Below are 24,126 nucleotides of genomic sequence, written 5' to 3'. Positions count from 1 at the left end.
TTCTTTTTTATCTCTGGTACCTCTTTCTAGTTAGGGATTGCTGGGTTCAATTTATCTCTTACTAGGGCCCCGATCGCATTACGGAATCGTCCTCTTAATTTCTTCGGCTCAAGGATCTCCCCTACTAGCCCGACCTCCGTTATTACATAGTATGCCTTATCTGGATATAGATTTGCTTTTCTATCCCCTCGTTTCCTCTTAGGCTTGGTAGTCGTGGTTGTGTCTTGAGGTTGTGGAGCAGAGGCATCATGATCCGTCTTTGTGGCTATTGCCTCTGCTCTCGTTTCCTCTACTCCGTCTTGTCTAGCGAGATGTCGTGGATGTCGACGTCGTCATTTCCGAGTTTCAGGAGCGACCTATATATACGATAGGTCAAAGTGTTAGCAGAGGTAACACAGCCAAAGCTTTAGCAAAATTTACAAGCTAAGGCTTTTTTCCTACCTCCTCGTTCAATTCAAAATCCTTGTCCAAATCTTCTTCCGTTGGCCTCCTTCTGGCTTCACGTGGGAAAGGATCCTCGGGACTTACATATCCCTCTTCTGAGTCCTCATTATCATCATCATCAACTTCTTCGCCTTCAGCAGCCTCTCCTACTCTTCCTTCTGCTCCCCCTTCCTCCTCGTCACACTGCTCTTGAGTAAGTATCACTTCTAGATCCTTTTCTACCTCGTTATCGAACTGCTCCTGAATAAGCTGGTCCTCTAGTGCTTGCTCCTCATAGGTTGGCTGCTCATCATGCTCGGGGCATCGGGCTGCACTGTCTGGTGTCCGTGACATTATTTCGCGCTTTGTTCTAATAGATGCAAGAAAGTGTGCTTTAGGTACGCGAGAAGGTATAAGAAATAAAAAATGTCTATAAACCAAAGTAGTCCTATAAAATAACAATATATCAAAAAAACGAGTAGTAGCAGTAGTAGAGGCCTCAGAAACATGTCAATCATCATCTGATCTTGAACTTGGAGCATCAAGGCATCATAACAGAGAAGAAAGGAGAAGGTAATATAGGGGCGGCTGCTAATGATGCCAAGTTCCTCACAAGTTCTTGATCATCAGCTCATATTCCATATAATGTATGGACTTGGACAATTTCATCATCGGCAAAACAAAGAAGAGGAGAGGAGAGGGGAGATTTGGCAAAAAAAAAACAATAGCTGCTTAACAAACATAGAGAGGAAAATGTGTAAAAAAAGCAGCAGCTGCTTCCCAAACATAGAGGATAGGAAAGGTGGCAAAAATAGAGGAGAGGAGGATAGCACAGGGGAGGAGCCGAGGAGGATAGCAAGTTAGCAACAACAAAACAAACAAATGAACACCTCATCAGTCACCTCCCTGATGACCCTGCTGAAGGTGAGGGCAGTGGCCACAGCAAAAGAAAGATGAGTATCTAGCTAGCTGCTAATCCTATTAGAAAGATATTAAAGTAAACATGTCAAGGCCTAGGTAGCTCTTGAGGAACCTAATTAAAATACCCCCTCGGATTAACTAATTAATTAACTAATACTGCAATACAGAACACAGACAGACTGCTAAGCAGAGGCTCAGACCAAGAGCTGCGCTTAGTCACAGCAAGGGAAAAAGAAACCAGCAGCCTGCTACTGCAATCAGCTCAAAAGATTTGACTGCAAAAAACAAATACTGCCGCTGCACAGCTTAACTGAAAAGACGGAGAGCAGCTGCTGAAAACTCGCTAATGTCTGAACAACCAAGAAACAAACAAAAGAAAAGTACTCTGCGGCTTAACTGCTACCACCGAAGGATATTACTAACAATAAAAAAACTGAAATACACTAATATGAGGAACAAACTAAAAAAGACATTATAAATAACTGACAGCCTCTAGATGACATTTTAAATAACTTTACTCTATTGATGCAAAGTACTAGTTCGATCTTGGTGTGTCTGTGGTTCACCAAGCCAGTGATATCCTAGAGACTTCCAACATCCATATATCCATGGCACTATATAATCTGCTTATTTACTTTGCAGTCTTTTACAAAACAATCAAGACCCTATGCAAGCAGGCCCTTCAACAAAATCAAAATGGAGACAAAGGTGATGGCCTTAGAAGTATGCAATAAGCCTATTGTATAGAGACGCAATGTCCGTAGGGCACATCATGGCACAAGTTATTAACTGAACGGAGATTCAGCTAAAAAGAACTGAAATGGTTCACACTTGTACAAACGAAAGCAGTCAACACATGCATCAACGACAGTGGAGTTCATGTGTGAAGAAATGTAGCATGTCTGAGTTCTGGGCAAGTCAACATTGGCATTTCTTCAGACATGCACAACACAAACTGACATTCCAAATTCAAGAGAAGACAACAAACAATTAACAGGAATAAGTAGAGTAGCATACTGAAAAACTAAAATAACAGGATATTACTCACAATAAAATAATACAAGCAAGCAATAAAAAATATTAAAAACTAAAAATTCAAAAACTAAAACATGGTGTAAATATCAGACTCTGAAAATTGAAACAATAATTCACATGTAACATTACTGAAACAAATTAACAAAAAAAAAATATTCAGGACTGAAAATTAAAAGTTAAATGGACGTGATTTCTTATGCAGTCTCACCATAGTTTTGGATGTAGCTTACAAGAGAAGTTACAGTGTGAACTAAACTCAACATGACACGGGTTATATAACAATTAAATAATTACGGCTGCAGTTGGTTCTAAGCAGCCAGTGTAGCAGCCTTGCCAAAGTGTAAGGCAAATGAAGGTGATGGTTGATTCAGAGCATATCTAGTCGAATGACGAACAAGCTTCATCTAGAGAGCACATGGTGACAGGACAGAAAGCACGAAACTGAACCGACCACTCAGCATGACATATGGATATTTAAAACAATGCTGCTACATGAGTTAGTTTGCATTTAGATTCAGAAAATTAATTCCATTTATAAAAAAAATCCTACTTGATTGGTTCCATCGTTTATCTCTGTTGTATGCATGTGCTGTCTTAGTTAGCCTTCTTATCTCTTGGAACATATTGAAATATTATCTGTTCTATCTAAAAATCCTATCAGATAATCTTTCATGTATAAGAATTGTCTGTGATGTAAATATTTTGATAACAGCTGCTTAAACACATATGTACTACTGTTTTCTAGTGTGTGCAACAGACCAAAATGATATGAGATTATTGTTTTTTATTGTTGTCTCCATGGACATGATTGTGGCTTGCTTTTAAATAATAAAGATATATATTACAACCAATTCTTATATGTATCTATGCTCAAATAAATACCAGTGTTGGATCTAGATCTTTGCATGTTGTATGATACTAAAAAAATGGACATTTAGTTCCTGATTTTGTGAACTGCAGACATAATCTTATAATAATCTTATATAATAATATACTCATCATATCTTTCTTTAATTTCATCTTCTACTACAAAATAGGTGAACAATGCTGTGGGTACATTGGCCATGGGGCACTATTATGATGAGGATACAGTTGCTGCAGTGATTATAGGAGCTGGTACCAATGCTTCCTATATTGAACGCAATGCTGGTATCGCAAAATGTCAGGGTCTTCTTACCGATTCCGACCAAACGGTAATATTGTTTTGTATTATCTTCTTTATTTGTATTCTTTAATTTGATTTGATAAATTTTCAATGTGAAAATATTATTGTAGCTTATACTATTAATTTATATGGTCTATTCATTAGGTTGTCAATGTAGAATGGGGTAGTTTCCGGTCTCCGCAAGTACCATTAACTCCTTTTGACATATGTTCTAGTGAAGCAGAACGCAATGACTATGACCAAGTAGAAGGGGAGATGAGGTGTGGGTCAAACCCTAGCGGATCCAGAAACTACTGTAACGAAGGAGATGAGGTGCACTGACCTTCGAGATGGATGGCAATGGCGGTGGAGATGGCGACGGCGGACGAGGAGCGAGGTGGTGGCGGTGGATGAGCTAGGTGGCGGCAGTGGAGGAACGCCCGAGAGCGACCCCCGCGTCAACGTCGGCGAATTCGGTGGTCGAGGTCAGAGAGGGAGCGCGGGCGGGCTGGCGAGTTCTGTGGTCGAGGTCGAAGAGGGAGCGCCGGTGGCGGGGACACCAGCTAGAGCACGCAGTCGAGCCGGCAGAGCTCAAACCCTAGCCCTAGCGGCCTGCGGAAAGGCGGCGGTTGGGGAACGGTGGACGGAGGTGCAGTTAGGTGAGGATGGAGGAGCTCAGAGAAGGCGGTTGTAGGCCACGGAGACGGCGGCGGCGGCAATGGGGGCGGTAGAGAAAAAAATCGGTAGCCTGCCGACGTCCGAGAGGAAGAAAGCGCCTAGGTCATTTCGACCTCCCGTGAGCTCTTTCTTATATATCGCAGGTCATTTCTAGGGGCGGTTCCTGAGCTAGCCACCCCTACAAATCGATTTATAGGGGCGGTTCCTGATCCAGCCACCCCTACAAATAGATTTGTAGGGGCGTTTCCTGAGTAAGCCGCCCCTACAAATATCTTTCAATTTATTTTAATTAATAATTTTGTAATTTATATATAAAGAAAACAATGTAAATTTATATAATACTTTTTTATTATTCTATATATGTATAAATAAATATAAATATAAACAATTTCATGATATATATATACAGATATAATTTTATATTTTCTTCTTTACAAAAATAAAATTTTAAAATTTTAAAATTTGAATTTCAAAACAACAAAGAGAATTTTAGGACACTAAATGACCTCAAATAAAAATTTTGTAAATATCAAAGTTGTAGAACTCATCAAGATGTACAACTTATATTTTGGTCATATTTTCATTTGACCAAATTTGAACCGTTCAAATTTTGAATTTCAATAAATGTCAACTTCAAATAAGATTTTGAAAACCTTAAATGGTTTCAAATAAGAAAGTCATGAACATAGAAGTTGTTGAACACATCACTATCTACAACTTTTATTTTGGTCATCGTTTCATTTGACCAAATTTAAATAGTTGAATTTTTGAATTTCAATAAATGACAACTTCAAACAAGATTTTGAAACCCTAAATGCTTTCAACTATAAAAGTTGTTGAACTCATCACTATATACAACTTTTATTTTGGTCACTTATTCATGTGAGAAAGTATTAGTAAACATTGTTCATAAATTCACATATGACTCATAGTTTCATGAACTATACGAGAGACATGTTGATTTGTGAACAATGTGTACTATCACTTTGTCAGATGAAGAAATGACCAAAATAAAAGTTATAGATCTTGATGAGTTATACAACTTTGGTATTCATCACTTTTTCAACTGAAATCATTTAATGGTTGAAAATCTTGTTTGAACTTGTCATTTTTTAAATTTGAAAATTTGAAGTGCTCAAACTTTGTCAAATGAAAAGAATGACCAAATCAACACAGTAACTTGATAGGGCATGATTTTAGAAAATTTTAGAAAAAAAATCATCCCATTTGGAGTTAGTATGAGGGAGAAAGACTAGTTACAAATTTTACCTAGAGATTAAAAAGAAAAATCGCACTGTTCATGATGATCAATGATGAACAAGTGTGATTTCTCTTTTTAATCTGTGGCTGAAACTTGTAACTAATTTTTCTCTCTCATATTAACTCCAAATGTGATGGTTTTTTCCCTAAAATTTTCTAAAATCATGCTCTATCATTTTAGTCTAGTCATCTATCTTTGTCACTAATTTTGAACAATTCAAATTTTGAATTTCAGAAAATGACAGCTTCAAACCTGATTTTCAACCAATAAATGATTTTAGCTGTAAAGGTGATGAATATAAAAGTTGTTGAACACATCACTATCTATAACTTTTATTTTGGTCATCTTTTTATTTGACAAAATTTTAACAGTGTTAAGTGATTTCATAAAGTTTTAGTAGTAATAGAGTGGATGTTGAAATAGATTCATCTGGATGTTGCAAAGGATAGTCTCACACATGCATAAATGTAGTCTCACACACATACAAAAATATGTAGTCTTACACACACACATAAATATATAGTCTCACACGCATGCATAAATAAAGTCTTACAAACACACACTAACACAAACACTCCACGTTCAACAACTAGCTAGCCCGCTGTAACGACTTTTCCCTTGACACCTTTTCGTTCCCATGGCAATATGTCTTTGGGTAGGTTCTTTTCCACAACACTGATCTTCTTAGGAAAGTCTATGAATAACGGCATCTTATCGTAGTTATTCTAAGCTTCAACATCGTCCACGTCATCAACTCTAATAATGTGCTGTTTCTCGGAGGCAACCACGTGCTTTGTCTTCTTCTTCGGGGGGAGGTTACTTTGTGGGTCAGACATATAGAAAACTGGTGCGACACGTGAAGCGAGCACCCAAGGGTCATCTTGGTAGCCTAGATTCTCGAGGTCCAGGAGTCTCAATCCGATCTTGTTCAGTTGGTGTTGTTTGATCCAGCGGCATCGAAACAGGGCCACCGTTATATCCCTTCCATAGTCAAGTTCCCATATCTCTTCAATAATGCCAAAGTATTGGATCTTTCGTCCCAATCCATCGAGAGCCTCTATTCGAACGCCGCTGTTTTGGTTCACATATTTACTATCCTTTGCGTGGGTATAGTACGTATACCCATTGATGTCATAAGCATTCCAAGATGTCACTTGTCTCGATGGCCCCTCCACAAACCTACTGATGGTAATAGAGTCTATGGTTTCTCCAAGCGGTATGTTTTGGTCCTTCAACCATGTAGTTAGTCATTGCTTGTGTTGTCTCATGACCCAATCATCCGAACGGCCATTTCTCTCCGCCATAATGATAGCCAAGTGTTCATTAATGTACGGTTGCATCAGTTGTGTACTCTGCAAGACACTGTAATGTGTCCAACTCACCTCTTTGTAATCATGGTCGATGAACACTTTTCTACCACTAGTGCCCTTTCCAGCTAGCCTATCCTTGTGACGAGAATCGGGTTTACTAATCCCTTTCTGTACTTTTAGGTACTCTTGACAGCACTCGATGACTTCTTCAGTATTGTAACCCTCTTTCATGGAGCCCTCCGGGTATGCTCGATTATGCACGTATCGACTTAGCACCGACATGAACCGCTCGTAGGACCACATTTCATGCAAGTAGCAAGGGCCGGTGCCTGTATCTAATGAACCATGTGAATCATGAGATGTGGCATTATATCAAATAAAGCAGGAGGTAAACACATCTCTAGTTGGTTTTGTGTCTCCACCACAAATTCATGTAGGTCACTCAACTCTTGCTTGCCAATCGTCTTCTGTGAGATCTTCGAAAAGAAGTAGCACATGCGGGTGATGGCCATTTTTAAGAACTCTGGCTTTATAGCCCTGATTGCAATAGGTAGAAACACTGTCAGCATCACATGACAATCGTGAGCCTTGCAGTGTGTTATTAACAAGTCCATCATCGACACTAGCTTCTTCACATTTGCTGAAAACCCAGTTGGGACTTTGACCCCCCTCAGGAAAGTGCATATAGCTCTCTTCTCGTCTGGTGTTAGGTTGAAGCACACCGCGGGCAGAGTGTATTTTCCATTAGCCTCAGGTACCGGGTGAAGCTGTGGCATCATGTTTAGCTGCACCATGTCTTTCTGTGTTTTCAGACCATCCTTTGACTTGCCTGTGTCCATCAAGGTAGCAATGAGACACTCCAAGACATTTTTCTGCACGTGCATAGCATCAATGGCATGGGGGACCTCCAAGTCCAATAAGGCAGATAATGAAAGAAGATCGATTGCTTCTTGAAAGGTACGCCTTCGACATGAGGTGTGCTTCTATCTCTGTTCGTCCCATCTAGATTCTTCTTTTCATAGACGATGCGTATGTTTTTCACCATTCTATACACGTGTTCTCCGTTATGACGTCTCTCCGGAGGGGGTTCAATCTCCGGAGTGTTGTCATAAAATTTAAAGAACAATTTGCTGCGGTACTTGTGACTTGTCTTTAAGAAGCGTCGGTTCCTTAGGTAAACTATCTTCTTGAATGCATCTAGGTACACCCATGTAGTACCATCCAAGCAAACCAAGCATCCCGTCTTCCCTTTGATCTATCCAGACAAAGTAAACAGCGCGGGGTAATCATTGGTAGTAACAAATATTATTGCTCTACATATGAAGTCCTCCTTTCAGAACGCATCGTACATCAGCTCCCCATGCCTCCATAGCCTCTCCATTTCTTGCATCAAAGGCTCGAATAACACGTCTATATCAATGCCTGGTTGTTTAGGGCCAGAAATAAGAATAGTGAGGAGAAGGTACTTTCTCTTCTGACACAACCACGTTGGGATGTTGTACATGGTCAAGATCATTGGCTAAGTGGTGTGGTCGTTCTTCCTCTCATTGAAGGGATTCATTCCATCGGTGCTCAAGCCAAAACGTACATTCCTTGGGTCATCGCTGAATTCTTTGTGCTTCTCATCAAACCTTTGCCACTGACTACAATTAGCCGGGTATGCAATCTTATCATCATCCACCTTGCGCTCATCATCCCACCATGTCATGAGTGTGGCTTCTTTAGGGTTTTAGGGTTTAGGAAGATACGTCTCAAGCGGTCGATCACTAGTAGATACCACATTACCAAGGCAGGAATTCTTCTCTGCTTTGCATCGTTGCCTAATGGAGTGTCCTCTAGGGGCTGAGATTCTTGTACCACCTTTTTTGTACCCTTCTTGTTCCTCTTTTTCCCCGTGGAGGCTTCGTCCCCACCGTAAAGGTCATTGTTCTTGTACCGGCTGGCCCCACATCGGGGACATTTATCCAGTGACTTAAACGTTTCACCATGAAAAAGTATACAGTGGTTGGGGCATGCATGGATTTTTTCAATCCCCATTGTTAATGGACTTATGACCTTCTTCGCTTGGTATGTGTTGGCGGGAACTGAGTTTGGTTGTGGCAACACCCATGACAGGAGATGCAATAGATCATTGAAACTATAGTCTGACTAGCCATACTTAGCCTTCAGGATGAGTAGCTCAAGCACAAAACGTAACAATGTCCAATGTGTCGGACAACTCTTTTCAACACCATACACGGTCTCCTTCGATGCTTTTGTCACTCTTTCCAAATTTTCTAGACCTTTCGAGCTATTTAGTAAAATCTCTAGTCCAAAGGCTCGAATCATGTCCTCCAAATCATCTTCATCCCCGACACGTGCTCCACCATCATTATTGGCACCACCTTCGTCGTTACCATCCCAACCACCAGCATCACCACCTTGTTCATTGTCAAACTCTGAATCCATTCATGCATCAAGCTCTGCTGAATATTGGGACAGGGATTCTAGGGTTTCGTCGTCGTATTCCTCCTCATCCTCGTCGTTAACAATAACCGTTTCACCATGATGAATCCATACTGTGTAGTCCTTAACAAATCCTCGCATAATCAAATGTGATCTGATGATAGTCATATCTGTCCATGCCATATGGTTCTTGCAATCTTTATAGGGGCAAATAATTGTATCCTTATTCTCTGTCAATGTCGTTGCATGTTTCTTTGCGGCTTCAATAAATTTATCCACCTCTTCACGAAAACCTACCTTGAACCTTAACGAACCATACATCCAAGAGTTCATGTACTCCATCTTTTACAACAACAACAAAACAAACATTAAAGGACTACTTATTCAGATATATATAAAAATGAATCAAATTAATAATTACTTGAGAATAATTGTATATACTTCAGATATATATGAATATAAATTAAATATAAATACATGAAGCATACAAACACACCATGGTAGAAGAAAAATTATTAATGGCCTTTTATCCATAAATAATTAAAATACATATTTGTTGATTACAATAAATAATTTCAAAGACAACAATTAGCAACAATTATATTTTATCCAATATCTTTCATGCAAACCCTAGTCCAATTTCATCAAACACAAATTTACAAAACCAAAATTAATAAAAAAAACCAAACCCTAGATCTAGATCTACATGCACATGAAACAATCATAAAACTAACTAATTGTTCACTAAAATCAAGAAACATGGACCAAATAAGGGTATGATCTTGTTTTCCTCCCTAATTTACCCTAGTACATTCAAAACTTGGGTCTAATTTGCTTCATAAGTAGCTCAAGCACCATAGAAGAGAGAGAAAAGCAAAACTCTAATTACTCACTAACCAACCATTAAAACTTCAAAAAAGAGTGTGGAATAGCATTTTCTTACCGTCTACAACCTCTCCACCAAAGGATTTAAGATCAAAACCTTCCCCTCTTAATAGAGCAATTTTTGGGAGGTGCCCAAGGCCTCCCCACATTTCTTTCACGGTTGGAGTGAGTGATCAGAGGAGGAAGAAGGTGCTGCAGTTTGCTTTATATGTGGGTCATTTATAGGGACGGCTGGTAATGGAGCCGCCCCTACAAATCGGAGGTATTTATACGCGGGCATTTGTAGGGGCGGCTCAATCACCAGCCGCCCCTATAAATAGCAATACCAGGGGCGGCTGATGAGTGAGCCGCCCCTACAAATCCGACCCATTTGTAGGGGCGGCTCGTATGACCAGCCGCCCCTGCTGTTCCATTTCTAGGGGCGGCTGGTATTTGGGCTCCCGAGCACGCCACTGTAGGGGCGGCTACATCACCAGCCGCCCCTACAAAAAAATTGCCCCGTTGCTACAAACCGTTTTTTACGTAGTGCTAGTAACCAGCCCTAGCTCACCCAAACATGCCCTAAATATGTGCAGTGGTTGTAGTTGATTGGTTTGAAGAGACCAAGAGTATTTCCTTTGTATATATATTATACTTACTCTCTCTAGTTCTAGCAGACTAGTGTGAGATTTTCTTCTCTTCCCTCCAAATTCATACTTAACTAGCAAATGTGCTTGTGTGTTCCACTACATGCAAATGAAAATGGTTTGAACTATAAAGTTGTATAACTTTTCGAGATCTACTACTTTTTTGTCGTTTCTACATCCGAGGTCGTTTGAAAATTTTGAATTTGAAATGTGAGAAATTCAAACGTAATTTTCCTTGAATAGATGATTTCAAATGAAAAAGTTGTTAACTATAAAGTTATATAACTCTTCAAGGTCTACAACCTTTGTTTTAATCGTTTGTCCATCTAAGGTCATTTGAAAAATTAGAATGTTACTGTACAAGTCATATTTTCAGAGGCAGCTTTATTTGCAGCCGTCTCTAAAAATTAATTTTTAGAGGTGGCTCTACTTTTAGCCGCCTCTAGAAATTGACTTAGAGGCGACTGGAAATAAAGCCGCCTCTAAAGATAGGGGCATTTGTAAAGGCGGATCTATAAATGCATTTTTAAAGACAGCTCAGTTCAAAGCCTCCTTCGTCAAAGACAGCTTTATTTGGTCCGTAAATTACAAAATTTAATACATGCTTAATGTCTTTACAAATTTTAGTCATGCTCAAGCCCCAACCAATATAGAATAGCTGTGCCTAAATGCCCTAAGCTACCATTGGCACCGCTTCTTTCCCTTAACATCTTCAGGATAACTTTATGTAACTTAGGACATGGTTTGTCTGTTGCCTGTACCTAACTCATGAAACCAGGGTGGCACTAGTTGTATTTAGAGAAAGTTAGACTACTTATAAGTTGCTGGTTTGATTATTGCTTCAAGTTGTTAGGCAGACCTCACAAAGATCTTGTCCAGTTCAGGCATTATGCTGTGTAGGTGTCGTTTGCTTTCTTCTTAAGAAAATGAAGGGACCACACTTATCTCGTCTGTCATGTCATACTGCTTCTTCTAGTTTCAAATGGTCATCTGGAACTTGAGTTCTTGCGTGGCTCAACTTGATTAGGTCTTGAAGACTTGGGGGTTGGAAAAGCTCTGATCTTTTCTAGCTAGTTCTGCCATTCACGTTTCAGAACTAGTCTGTCATTAAGATACAATAAAATATTCTTTCTGACCCTAATATATCTCATACAACTTCCTATGTTCCTCAACTGGAAGGAACAAAGAAGGCAATCTTAAGTCAAAGCTGTTCAGCTTAGTAGGCTGTTACTCATGTCCCCTGTTTTGAAGATTATATTTCGTGGCTTTCTAGTTTGTACTGAGGAACACAGTTTACCTCAAACTAGATTCCAATGGTGGAATTGCTAAAAAAATGTTCAGTTAGTGGTCAACAGATGAGTTTTGTTTCTCACCACTACTAACCCTTATCATTTAGTGCTGATCTGCCAGAGTCTTGCCTAACCATTTGCTATTTATAAAATGCTAACCGTGGGACTTATACTTGATTATGTGCAGAATGGTGTTAGGGGCTTGATGCTTGACACTTATGACTTTGACAACGATGTCTGGCTGTGCCACTCATTTCAAGGAAAATGCTACAACTTCACTGCCTTTGTAAGATTGTCAGCTAAACATTCTTCTCTCTCTTCTGTCCTGAAAAAGAAAATAAGTACACTCATGTTGTAAGTATAATCTTGAGTTGTTTTTCTTTCTTTTCTCGCAGCAACCTGCCATCAATGTCTTCAAAGAGATCCAGACGTTCCTTGATGCAAACCCATCAGAAGTAGTCACAATTTTTCTTGAGGACTACACCGCAACAGGGTCCTTGCCGAAAGTATTCAATGCTTCTGGACTTATGAAGTATTGGTTTCCAGTGTCGAAAATGCCAAAGAGCGGTGGCAACTGGCCTTTGCTCAAGGACATGATCAGCCAGAACCAGCGCCTGCTAGTCTTCACATCAAAGAAATCCAAGGAAGCAAGCGAGGGGATCGCATATGAGTGGAACTACGTTGTGGAAAACCAATGTAGGTTTCAGTACATGCCCTGTTTCAATGGCCTGCAGAGTTTTCCTTTTTTTTCCCTTGACTCTTTTGTTGACCAGATTTGCTTTATACACACAGATGGAAATGATGGTATGGTAGCAGGCAAATGCCCCAATCGCACAGAGTCTCCAGTCATGGATTCCAAAAGCCAGTCACTTGTTCTGATGAATTTCTTCACGACTAACCCGAGTCAGACTGGTGTATGCGGAAATAATTCAGCGCCACTCGTTAGCATGCTCAAAACGTGCCATGATGCTTCAGGCAATCGGTGGCCCAACTACATTGCTGTTGATTTCTACATGGTATGTGAATATCTATTGAACCCCTTTACCTGGGCCGTTTCGCCATTTCAAGGATCTTGTAATTTCTTTGTTATGAAGTCTCTGACCCTCTTGAATCTTAATCATGCAGAGGAGTGACGGTGGAGGAGCTCCCTTAGCTACAGATATTGCAAATGGTCATATGGTCTGCGGATGCGACAACATCGCGTACTGCAAGGTAAGCGCTGTTTAAATTAGTGGCATTTCTATCTTTGAATAGCAACATGATGCATGCCATGCATATGCTAACTATCTGACCTATCTATGATGTGCAGGCGAATTCAACCTTTGGGACCTGTGTGATACCTCCACCGCCACCGCCGTCGCCACCCAAGGCACCCACCCCAGGCAGCAGAGGCTCAACAGCAGGGGGCGATGCTAGCGCGGGAATGTCCCGGTCTCATCATCTGCCCTCGCAATGGAGCTTCTTCCTTGGACTGCCTTCTTTGCTTCTTCTGTTGCTCTCGTGAGAGCAGAACTGGAGATTGGTTTTGCTGCTTTTGTGACATGCTGTTCTGATGGATCGGAGGTAGTTCCGTTTGGTCCGTAACATTGATCATGCATTGTGATCTCCTGAGCAGAGCTGTATATTTGTGTTTACTGAGCAATGTAGTCAGATACGGAAATCCGTTAAATTCATCATTGATTTCTTTGATTGTGTTGTTATCCTGATGTTTTAAGTTCCTTCAATAAAAAATATAAGGGTGGTGGTCCTTGACCTTGGATGAAAGAAAACATGTCAGAAACGTAGGGTCGCTGTTTGCAGAAACAGAGAGGGAGCGTCCCATACCCTCAGTGGGCAATTTATAAAAGGCAAATTTTGCTCCCAGACACTGAACAAAAATGTAATTGGTCAGTCTACACCATGAACACCAAAGTTTACTATATACCATTATGAAATGGAGATTACTTGCTATAGCACACCACAACGACTATTTTCTTAATTTTCTCAAATTTAAGGAGAAAAAAAAGTCATCTTCTTCCTCCCTGTTGGTGTTTGGGTTGAACGTCACCCCTCCGGGCCCGGCCGATGGTGTGGCCTTCGATTTCTCAACAATCGCAGATAAAAGCAATATGCGGCTCTTGTATCAAGCTTTCCATCATCATCGCAGAGTGTTATTTGGGTCCTATTTATAGGATGAGTTGGACAGTCTCTGACCTGATTTTACACGAATATCGTCTGTGGGTGGACTGCCCGTCAGCATCGACAGGGTGGCAATTTGGTACATTCAAAGGAATATAAAGGGATGTGATCATTTATTTTCAAACTAGTGCAATAAAAACCATCACACATTTAAACTGGTGGGTGGTTTTAGTTGCCATATATAGTCACCACGCATGAGTGGAGACAAAGAAAGCAATATTCATCTGCATTAAAATCTTGAAATAGTCCTAGAAATATATGTTGTTGAATCGATTATAAAAGAACCAAAAGAAGAAGAAGCAACGAGGTATGGATGCAGCCATCTATCAGGTTTTGGGAAGACAAATGGATGGGACATCTGCAGCCTGTTCGCTTGGTCGTGTTTGGCTTATAAGCCATGGCTGAAAGTACTATTGGCTGATTTGGTGTGAGAGAAAAATATTGTTCGTTGGTTGAAAACAAGCCAAAACAAGCCAAACAAACCCAAACGAACAGGGCGCTGGCTTTTAAAACCCGTTATCCAAACCCATAGAATGTGGTGCGCAAAAAGCAAGCAATGGAAGCTGAGGTTCTGCAATCTGATCCTCTAAATGTGTCTTTCATAAGGGCTTTGGTGGGGAAAAATTAACAGAATGGCATAGACTACTTGCTAGTATTATGCATGTCACATTGAACAATTTGTCGGATAAGTTTGTTTGGGGTTTACATAAAAATGGGTCCTTTTTTGCAAATTCTATGTATACGTTCCTTGTCAGCAATGGCATGAAAGTCATGCAGGAGATATGGCAAATGAAAATACCCTTAAAAAACAAAATCGTCATGTGGTTCCTGAAATAGGGGTTATTTTAACAAAAAGATAATCTAGCAAGAAGAAATTAGAATGGTAGTAAAGTTTGTTGTTTTTGTTATAAGCTTGAAACCATCCAACATCTTTTGTTCGACTGTCATTATTCTCGATTTCTCTGGCATGCGGTCCATTGGGTGTTTGGTATTTGCCCCTCTAACAAGCATGTCTCACTTGTTTGGGGGATGGTCAAAATTGGGACATCGGAAACACAATTTGCTTTTTTTGATAGGAGCTTCAGCGCTATGTTGGGCAATCTAGCACATAAGAAATGATTTTGTTTTTAACAAAAGCAAATTGGCTCCGATTTTGGACTCAATTATAGCGCTTGAATGAGCAAAGGCTTCCATTGTGGAGGCATGCAGGCTTCTAGAGTCTAGTGCCATGTTTCTGTTTGTTTCTCATGGGTGGAGTTTCACTTATCGTCTTGGACATTAGGAGTGGTTCCCTGGTTTTTATTTTTGATGTGAGTTTGTAATAATTGGTCTAATTCTTCCTCCTAGAGGAACGATGAAGCTAGAACTTTTGTTTCCTAAAAAACGTATAGGGGCTGCCTTGCGAGTAATTGAGACACCGACATTGGTAGCCTGGTCTAGATGGTAGAGGTTTTGGCAGTTGCTTTCATCATTACAAGCATAAGTGTCCTTATTCACTTGGGCACTTTCACAATCTGGTTGGTCCCTGATGGAAATTTCAATCCATGCATCTTGACATTGCTTATATTCACCCAACTCATGTAAAGATCGCCCACAGCAAAGCTAAATCTCGTGACAGTAGAACCTTGACGCTGGTCGCTGGAGAGCCCTTCATCATCTAATAACTGTGCTCTTTTAATATTGTGATGGAGAAATTTCAACATAAAGGCTGGCAGGTCCCTTAGCATGTCGATGGAGCAGCAGCCAAACCTAGTACAGGAGCCATCAAAATTCACCTTCCGGATACCTTGTAAAAGTTATTGTAATGGCTTAACCAAGGGTGTTGGAGGCTTTCATTATATAGAGAATCCATACAAAATTATTTGTAAAGCCAATTAGGCTTAGTACTCTCGATTCATGACCAAGTTATATGCCTAGGACTCCAAGTCCTAACTGGATACACATCATAGAGATTACCGAATCCTGTTACATTGTATATTTCTATAGATAATATCTAAGCAAGCCCTCTGTTAGTTTAGTTACGTGACCTAAACGAAGACACAAATTCTTGCTCCAAACTGTAGCACCTAGAGGTCCCTTGAGGTGTTACGTGACCAGCATTAACAAGATCAACGTGTTCATGTAAGTTCTTAGCTTCTAGGCGTAACAAAGACTCAGTATCCCCATCTTTTTCAGGTAAATGATGTCTTTTTCTCAGTCTCTTTGTTCTTAGGAATTGTAACCTCATGTCTACTTCTTTCATAGTTGGTCGCTCTACACCTTTGACCCTTAAGCATGCTTCTGCGAGGGAGGCGATTTCATTAATATCCTCCTGGTCTGCCTCTTCCACAACGTGTGGATCCATTATTTCCATAAGAGATTTTTCATGAAGTGCTTGAACAAAGTAATGGGACAAACTTTGTTTTTCACCTAAATTATTGATGAAAATTGGCTTCTTTCTTGTCAAAAGTTCCACAAGGATGACTCCAAAACTATATACATCACTCTTTTCAGTTAGCTGACCGGTACAATAATATTCGAGATCCAAGTAGCCGAATGTTCCTTGAACAATTGTCACCACATGAGTCTCATCAAGTGAAAGAGATCTTGAAGCACCAAAGTCTGAAACCTTTGCAGTGAAGTTTTCATCCAAGAGTATATTGGAAGACTTCACATCTCTATGAAAAATTGGTATTGCGGCAGCTGAATGTAAATAAGCAAGTGCCCCTGCTGCTTCCGTTGCAATCCTTATACGATCATCCCATGATTGCAAGCACTTTGTTGTAACATCTGTGTGAAGAAGGTCATATAGAGTGCCATTTGATATGAACTCATAGACTAGCAAAGGTACATCATCTTCTAGGCAACAACCAAAAAGTTTCACCACATTGCGATGTATGATTTGAGACAAAATAGCTACCTCATTGATAAACTGGTCTATCTCTATTTTCTCCACTATTTTAGATTTCTTTATAGCCACCACACGTTGATCTGATAGAATCCCTTTATAAACCGTTCCATGTCCTCAACAACCAAGAACACGAGTAGCCTCAAAATTGTTGGTTGCCACCTCTAACTCCTCCAAGGAGAATATCTTTGGTTTGTTAGTAGTGCTTTCATTTGATATTAGTTGCTCCAAGAGTAGACCTTGATTTTTCTTGAAGCATGCTCTTCGGATTCTCCTTTGGACACCTTTCTTCCACTTACGAGCCAATACTATGACCCCTAGTGCAACACTTATGGAGCCAAGGCAACAAGCAATCCCAATTGCAATACCTACACATTAAATGTGGACATTAATGTTTTGTTAATTCAAATTCAAATGATGAATAAAAGTAGCTTACCAAGAATTATATTATGTAGCTTAGTCGACATGACACATTTATGTTTTGTTGGATCATACACCTTCCCATGGGTGCAATTTGTACAATTGAAGCCTCCATCAAAATTGTGGCATATTCCATTGCATTTATTCAAATCCCCGCAGCTGGATGGGCAGTGCTGATGAGCCAGGGAAGAAGCCGAAGGGATGTTGGCCGACGCCCACCGCGATCCAGCGCTGGAGGAGATGATGAACATCATCAGCACAAGTCGCAGCACGCTGACCACTACAGTTTCCATGATGGAGGGGCGGCACATCTTAACAGCGAGCTAGCTAGCTAGTTAGCGTGCTTTGGATTGTTGTTGTGTTGCTAGGATCCTGTAAACCTCAGCAGCATATTTATAGGTAGAATGATATCCAAAGAGAGCTAGCTAGGCTGGCAATGACAGGCTTGACAGTGAACCGCGAATCTCCCGGCCAGTGGCTCCCCAATCCCAAGTGCCCACGCACTACACGTTTACGATTGTTCGGAGCAATGGTAAAGTTATTCCAGTCACCAACAGCCAGCCGAAAAGCATTTACATGTTGTTTGGTAACTGTCGTGGCTACGACGACTGGAGAATAATCATGCACCCAACAACAACGGTTGAGTCATGCTACTACTTTCGTTTCTAAACCTTTTGGTATAGCATATGAGATGACAAGTTCGAGATGTGATTTTGTCATAATGGTTGTGAAGTTTTTTTTATTTGAAACTGTTTAGAGTCCAAAAATATTGTTTTGAGTTCTCATATTTTGAATTTTTTAAACAATCTTGGATGTTTCAATGGTATATACCTTAATTGAATGTTTCCATGATGGAGGGGCGGCACATCTTATTAACAGCTAGCTAGTTAGCGTACGTGCTTTGAATTGATGTTGTGTTGCTAGGATCCTGTAAACCTTAGCAGCATATTTATAGATAATCCAAAGAGAGCTAGAGTTATTCAGTGACCAACAACCAGCCGAAAAGCAACTAGAAGTTGTTTAGTAGCCTTTCACTTATAACTGTTGCGCCTACGACGACCGGAGAATCACCCAACGACGACTATGGTTGAGTCATGGTGCTTCTTTCATTTCTAAACCTTTTGAGATAGCATATGAGATGACAAGTTCGAGATGTGATTTTGTCATTATAGTGATAAGTGAACACCATGCGAGGTGATTCACTCCTTTTGGTTAAATCTTGTTCTTACTTATGAGACTTGGTGGGTCGATGGCGATTGGGAAGGTCAAGTGGAGGTTCATGAGTGGGTTCAAGTATTGGAATCACTTAAATTTAAGAAAAATGTTGACAAGGGTAAAACTGCCTATGTTTACACACTACTACAAAAATTATTTTAAAATTATTTTACGAGACTGAGGTTTCGATTTTAGAAGGCGGCACATTTATCCGCACGCTTCTATAAATAATTTTAGGAGATAAATATATGTGAAAAGGAGTTTACAATACGTACATGTTACAATGCTCTCAGAGCCAACAAACAAAAAAAGAGGGTAGGGGGCTCCCTGCTGATCTTTCAAGACAAAAAGATTTTGGAAGACACATAAAAAATATGCCCACCTCTAAAAATTGCTATTAACAAAGGCGGCAATTCTAAGCGCCCGTCTTCAAAAATCTATTAATAGAGGAGGCCATCTTAAGATGCTTGTTTTTAAAAATAGTTACATCAAAAAATATTTCATAACTTTGCTATATGAACTCGGATACGGATGAACTGTTTAGAGTCCAAAAATGTTGTTTTAAGTTCTTAGATTATGAAATTTTTTCAAACAATCTTGGATGTTTCAGTGGTATATACCAAAGTTGTAGTTATAAATACAATCTATAACTTGTAGTCAAAAGTTTTTATTTGAAGTTGTTTAGAATCACAAATATGTGTTTTTCATTTCTTAGATTTTGAAATTCAAATTTTAAATTTTTTAAACCACTTCGAGTGTTTATATGTTTAATGCCAAAGTTATAGTGGCTAACCCAATCTATAAGTTTATTTTTGATGAGTTTTTATTTGAAATTGTTTGGAGTCACAAATATTTCTTTTAAATTCATTTGTTTTGAGATTTAAATTTTGTATTTTTCAAACAATCTCGGATGGAGGCTCACTCTTAAAAAAACTGTAGAGCTCGACCAGATCTAAACTTTCCAGTTTTGCATTTAAAATCATTTAGTTGCTGAAATATTTAATATTGTATAAGATTACAAAATATTGATACATAAAGGTAGATATCATAAATGAATATGTAGTCAAGTACTCCCGCTGTTTCAAAATTATAAGTCGCTTTGATTTGCTATGTATCTCAACTAAAAGTCAAAACGACTTATAATTTAGAACGAAGAGAGTAGCAGAGATATTATTTGTGCGTTGGGTTCGAACCCCAAAGCTGCCGCCTCATGAAACCAGCGGCGTTCGATCTGCAAGTAAGCACATAACACGCTCACTCGCTCTCCTCCGTGTCACGCCTCCTCTGCTGCTCATCGAGGAGGTCCACCTCGCGGCGTCTACGCTGACGCCAGAAGTAGGGCGAGGCCCTCGGCTAGGGCTGCGTTTAGTTCGCGAAATGAAAATTTTTGGATGTCACGTCGGATGTTTTGGGATATCGGAAGGGGTTTTCGGATACTAATAAAAAAACTAATTATATAGCTCGCCTGAAAACTGCGAGACGAATTTATCAAGCCTAATTAATCAGCACTAGCGCATGTTAGTTACTGTAGCATTTATGGCTAATCATGAACTAATTAGTCTTAAAACATTCGTCTCGCGATTTTCAACCAAACTGTGCAATTAGTTTTTTTTTGTCTATATTTAATACTCCATGCATATACCGCAAGATTCGATGTGATAGTTTAGGGTGAAAATTTTTAGGAACTAAACAAGGCCTAGATCACAGGAGAGAAGAAGTAATTTGATAAAATATTGATTCAGCAACGACCAGCTACCTAGTCCTTGTGGATTCCTTCCAAACATAGACCATAAATATAGACACAGCCCGGCTTCTCCATCAAAAGTGACAGATGGTAACACGTGTATCTATTATACGGTACAATACAGACGCTCACAATAACACATGCTTATCTTTTTTTTTGACAACACGTACACCCACCTTTACGAACGCACACACGCAAACTCATACGCATGTATCACTGCAAAGGTAACTAGATGAATACACGTAGTACCACTTCTTCTAGAACGTATAGATCTGCTTATTGTGCCTAAATGTGTAGACCTAATCATGGGAAACCTAATCAAGAATAGACGCTCCACCATACCGTTGCCGTGCGTGCCGGTCGGCCCCTGCTCCACCATGCCGTTGCCGTGCGTGCCGGTCTGGGTCGAGCCATCACTATCGTGTCTGGCCCTGTCAGACTCTCTCAGCTGCCGCGCATGCCGACCAGGGTGGGGCCCTGCTCCACCATGCCGTTGCCGTGCTTCAGCCTGTTCGGGAGGCCGTATCGTATCATGGATTATTTACTGCTGGCTGGTTTGGTGTGAGAGAAAAACACTGTTCCTGACTGAAAATTTACGATCGTTTACGAGCCAGCGAACAGGCTGCTTGCCGGTCTGGGTCGTGCCATCGCTGTCGTGCCTGTCAGACTCTCTCAGCTGCCGTGGAAGGCTCGGTGGTGCTTTGAGCAGAGTTGGGTGCGGCGACTGCTATAGGGATCAACCTCCTTAAACATCCTCGTGCGCCACTTTCTTGCATCATCCTCCTTGTCATCATCCCACATAGAGAAATCATCGAAGATGTGCTTGATTGATTCCCATATCTCACGAGCGGTCTCCGTATAGTTTATCCTTTTTCATTAAATCAAAGCTTAAAGCATTCATTACATAACAACAAGCATGTGCATCAAGTTCATAGAGAACTCTTTGAGCTTTGGTGAGATTTCTATGGTACAAGACATGGGTGAGACCACTAGTGACAATCTACCAAAACTTAGGTCCCTTTGCACGAAAATAATCAAGCATGTGATTTTTCCAAAGTGCAAAGTTTGTGCCATAAAAAATATGTGTCGCACAAACATCTAGCCCACTAGATGTCATCCTCTCGGGTCGGTGAAGACCACAAATGAGAGACCTAGCTCCGATACCACTTGAAGGGTCGAGATGGCGGACTAGAGGGGGGTGAATAGTCATTTCTAAAACTTAATCGCGCCGGCTTACCGAAATAAGTGCGAAATTAAAACTATCGGTCTAGCCAAAACTACACCCCTCTATCTATGTTCTCTAGTACCATGCAAAGATCCTAATTAAGCAACTAAGGTGCCAAGCTAGCTATAGTTCACCTATCCAATTATAGGAACAAGGTGAAACAACACATATGCCACTAGTATTTTGCAACGGGGGAGCTCCTACACATGCTAGTTGTCGGTGCAGAAAGTGACCAACTAGTGAATATTTATAGTTTTGCTATACGTTATGATCGGAGGTGGCCTAGCACTCAATGACATAGAATTTATACTGGTTCAGACAACGTGCCCTACGTCTAGTCGGGGTCGGTCGGTGACTTTATTCCTGAGTCCAGGCGCTCGAAGTTTGCAGTGGGGTTACAAACGAGAAGGAGAAAGAAGGGGTGTACAAGAGGTCCGGTCGGCTCTGGTCGGAAGGGCCGAGAGCGACAGGAACTTCGCTATGAGCTAAGTGCTCAAGTGGGTGCTTGAGGTCCGAACCTGGCGGTTCTGTGGTTGTGAGCTATCGATCTAAGGAACTCCGATCCTCTAGAATCGGTCTGCTTTGTTGGAGGAAGCGCACCCCCTTTTATAGATGAAGGAGACAGCTTTACAAGTGAGAGGAAAAGGGTGCGTATGTTACCGAGCCTTGCTGCCCATGCCGGCGGGTACAAGATAATGGTAGGCGCCCACAATACTGTTGACGTCACTGTAGTATGTCAGATGCATGTGGGAGGTTGCGTTGCTCTCTTCTGGAGTGGTAGATGTCGGTACCTGTAAATACTGTTCGATGCCTAGAGGCATGTGAGGAGTCTCACCACGTTCACCCTAGTACGGTAAATCCTGGTGCCCACAACCCTATCGATGCCCAGAGGCACGTGGGGGCCTTCCCATGTGGGTTTTGTCGGCGCCTACAATACTATAGAGGGAAATGTCGGCGCTTACAATACTATTTGTGCCAGGTCGGTTGTAGAGAACTGTTCCTGCAGGCGTTCAGGGTATGGTCGTGGTTTGACTTGTGCGCCCTGGCTTGCGTTCTCCGTTCATCCCCTGGTCCTTTTCGAGCTGGCATCCCCGGTCGGAAAGCCCCAGTCGGCTCTGGTCGCGCCAGTCGGAGAAGAGCGATGTGCAGGGTCCCTACGAGCCCGCGGTCGAAGGGACGCGGGGTCAGAGTCGGAAGTAACACTTTGGGCCAGTCCTTCCGATCGGAGAGGGCGTCCGGAGGCGGCTAGAGACCGAAGCGAGTGCTTCGATCAGAGAGGTGGGCCGAAGTGGTCGATGAGCGGGTACCGCTCCTTTTGGCCCAGACCTTCTGGTCGGCGACTGGGCCGTCCTTCTGACCTATTGTATTTAGACTCATGGGCTGAGCCTTGGCATGGAAGCCAGTCCCCGAGGGACCCTGGGTTTATGAACCTGACAGGAGCCCCCGAGCCCACGGGCGATTCGGGTAGAATCGTCCGGGGGATTTTTTGTCTTGCCGACAGGTGTGCGCGAGCGCATCCGCGGGTGTAGCCCCTGAGCCCCTAGGCAGTTCGAGAGGAACCATCTGGGGGGTTTTCTATGTCATCAGGGGAGGCTTTCTATTTTGTCAGCGGGTGCGCGTGAGCGCACCCGCGGGTGTAGCCCCTGAGCCCCCGAGTGGTTCAGGTGGAACCGTCTAGGGGGTTTTCTATGTCATCAGGGGAGGCTTTCTATTTTGTCGGCGGGTGCATGCGAGCTCACTCGCGGTGTAGCCCCTGAGCGCCCTGGTGGTTCAGGCAAAACCGTCTAGGGGGTGTTGTTTTTAGCGGGCGTGTGTGCGTGTTTCTAGTCTAAGATAGAATTTTGTCAACTAAGGCGTCGTTGTGCAGCCAAGGCGTTTTTAGGCGTGAAGATTGGATTGAGACAGAACTTACTGATCCTGGTGTCGATGCACACCGTGGATCGGGCAAGGAAGTTAGTTCGGGCGTGAGAGAGCTCACTGATCTTGGCGTCGATGCGCGCCGTGGGATCGGGTGAGAGAGTTAGTTTGGGCGTGAGAGAGCTCACTGATCCTGGCGTCGATGCGCGCCGTAGGATCAGGTGAGGGAGTTAGTTTGGACAAACCCTGGCGTCGATGCGTGCCGTGGTTTCAAAATAGTTAGTTTTAGGGGTCGGACGAGACCGAGACCGTGGGTCCTGGCGTTGGTGCGCGCCGTGGGACCGGGCGGGTCGGAGTCGTGGATTCCAACCTCGGCGCAGCCCGTGTGGCCAAGGTAGTTAGTTTTCAGGATCAGACGAGGCGACTAGGCGGTGCTCGTGGATCCTGATGACGTGAGTTCAGGGTCGCGGTCCCTAGATTTTTTGGAGCACAGTCAGAAGTGTAGCCGGATGACGCGAGTTCAGAGTCGCGGTCCTTGGATTTTTGGAGCGTAGTCGGAAGTGTAGCCGGATGACATGAGTTC

General features: G+C 41.7%; 1 protein-coding gene and 1 pseudogene across 1 annotated transcript; one reads left to right on the top strand and one right to left on the bottom strand.

The window, feature by feature from the left end:
• The first annotated feature begins 12,204 nt into the window (after nt 1-12,204).
• LOC136501693 (PI-PLC X domain-containing protein At5g67130-like) lies at nt 12,205-13,621 on the top strand. The gene is made up of 5 exons (XM_066497217.1): nt 12,205-12,303; nt 12,413-12,713; nt 12,810-13,033; nt 13,143-13,229; nt 13,327-13,621. Exons 1-5 carry the CDS (start codon nt 12,223-12,225, stop codon nt 13,519-13,521), a joined length of 888 nt encoding a protein of 295 aa, XP_066353314.1. The 5' UTR covers nt 12,205-12,222; the 3' UTR covers nt 13,522-13,621.
• Nucleotides 13,622-16,209: 2,588 nt separating this feature from the next.
• LOC136501939 (putative wall-associated receptor kinase-like 16) lies at nt 16,210-17,813 on the bottom strand (annotated as a pseudogene).
• Between the last annotated feature and the right edge of the window lie 6,313 nt (nt 17,814-24,126).

This window comes from Miscanthus floridulus, chromosome 13 (genome assembly GCF_019320115.1).
Source record: "Miscanthus floridulus cultivar M001 chromosome 13, ASM1932011v1, whole genome shotgun sequence".
NCBI classification, from domain to species: Eukaryota; Viridiplantae; Streptophyta; class Magnoliopsida; order Poales; family Poaceae; genus Miscanthus; species Miscanthus floridulus.
The sequence above is the reverse complement of the archived record's forward strand: the minus strand, read 5'-3'. Positions and strand labels throughout refer to the sequence as shown.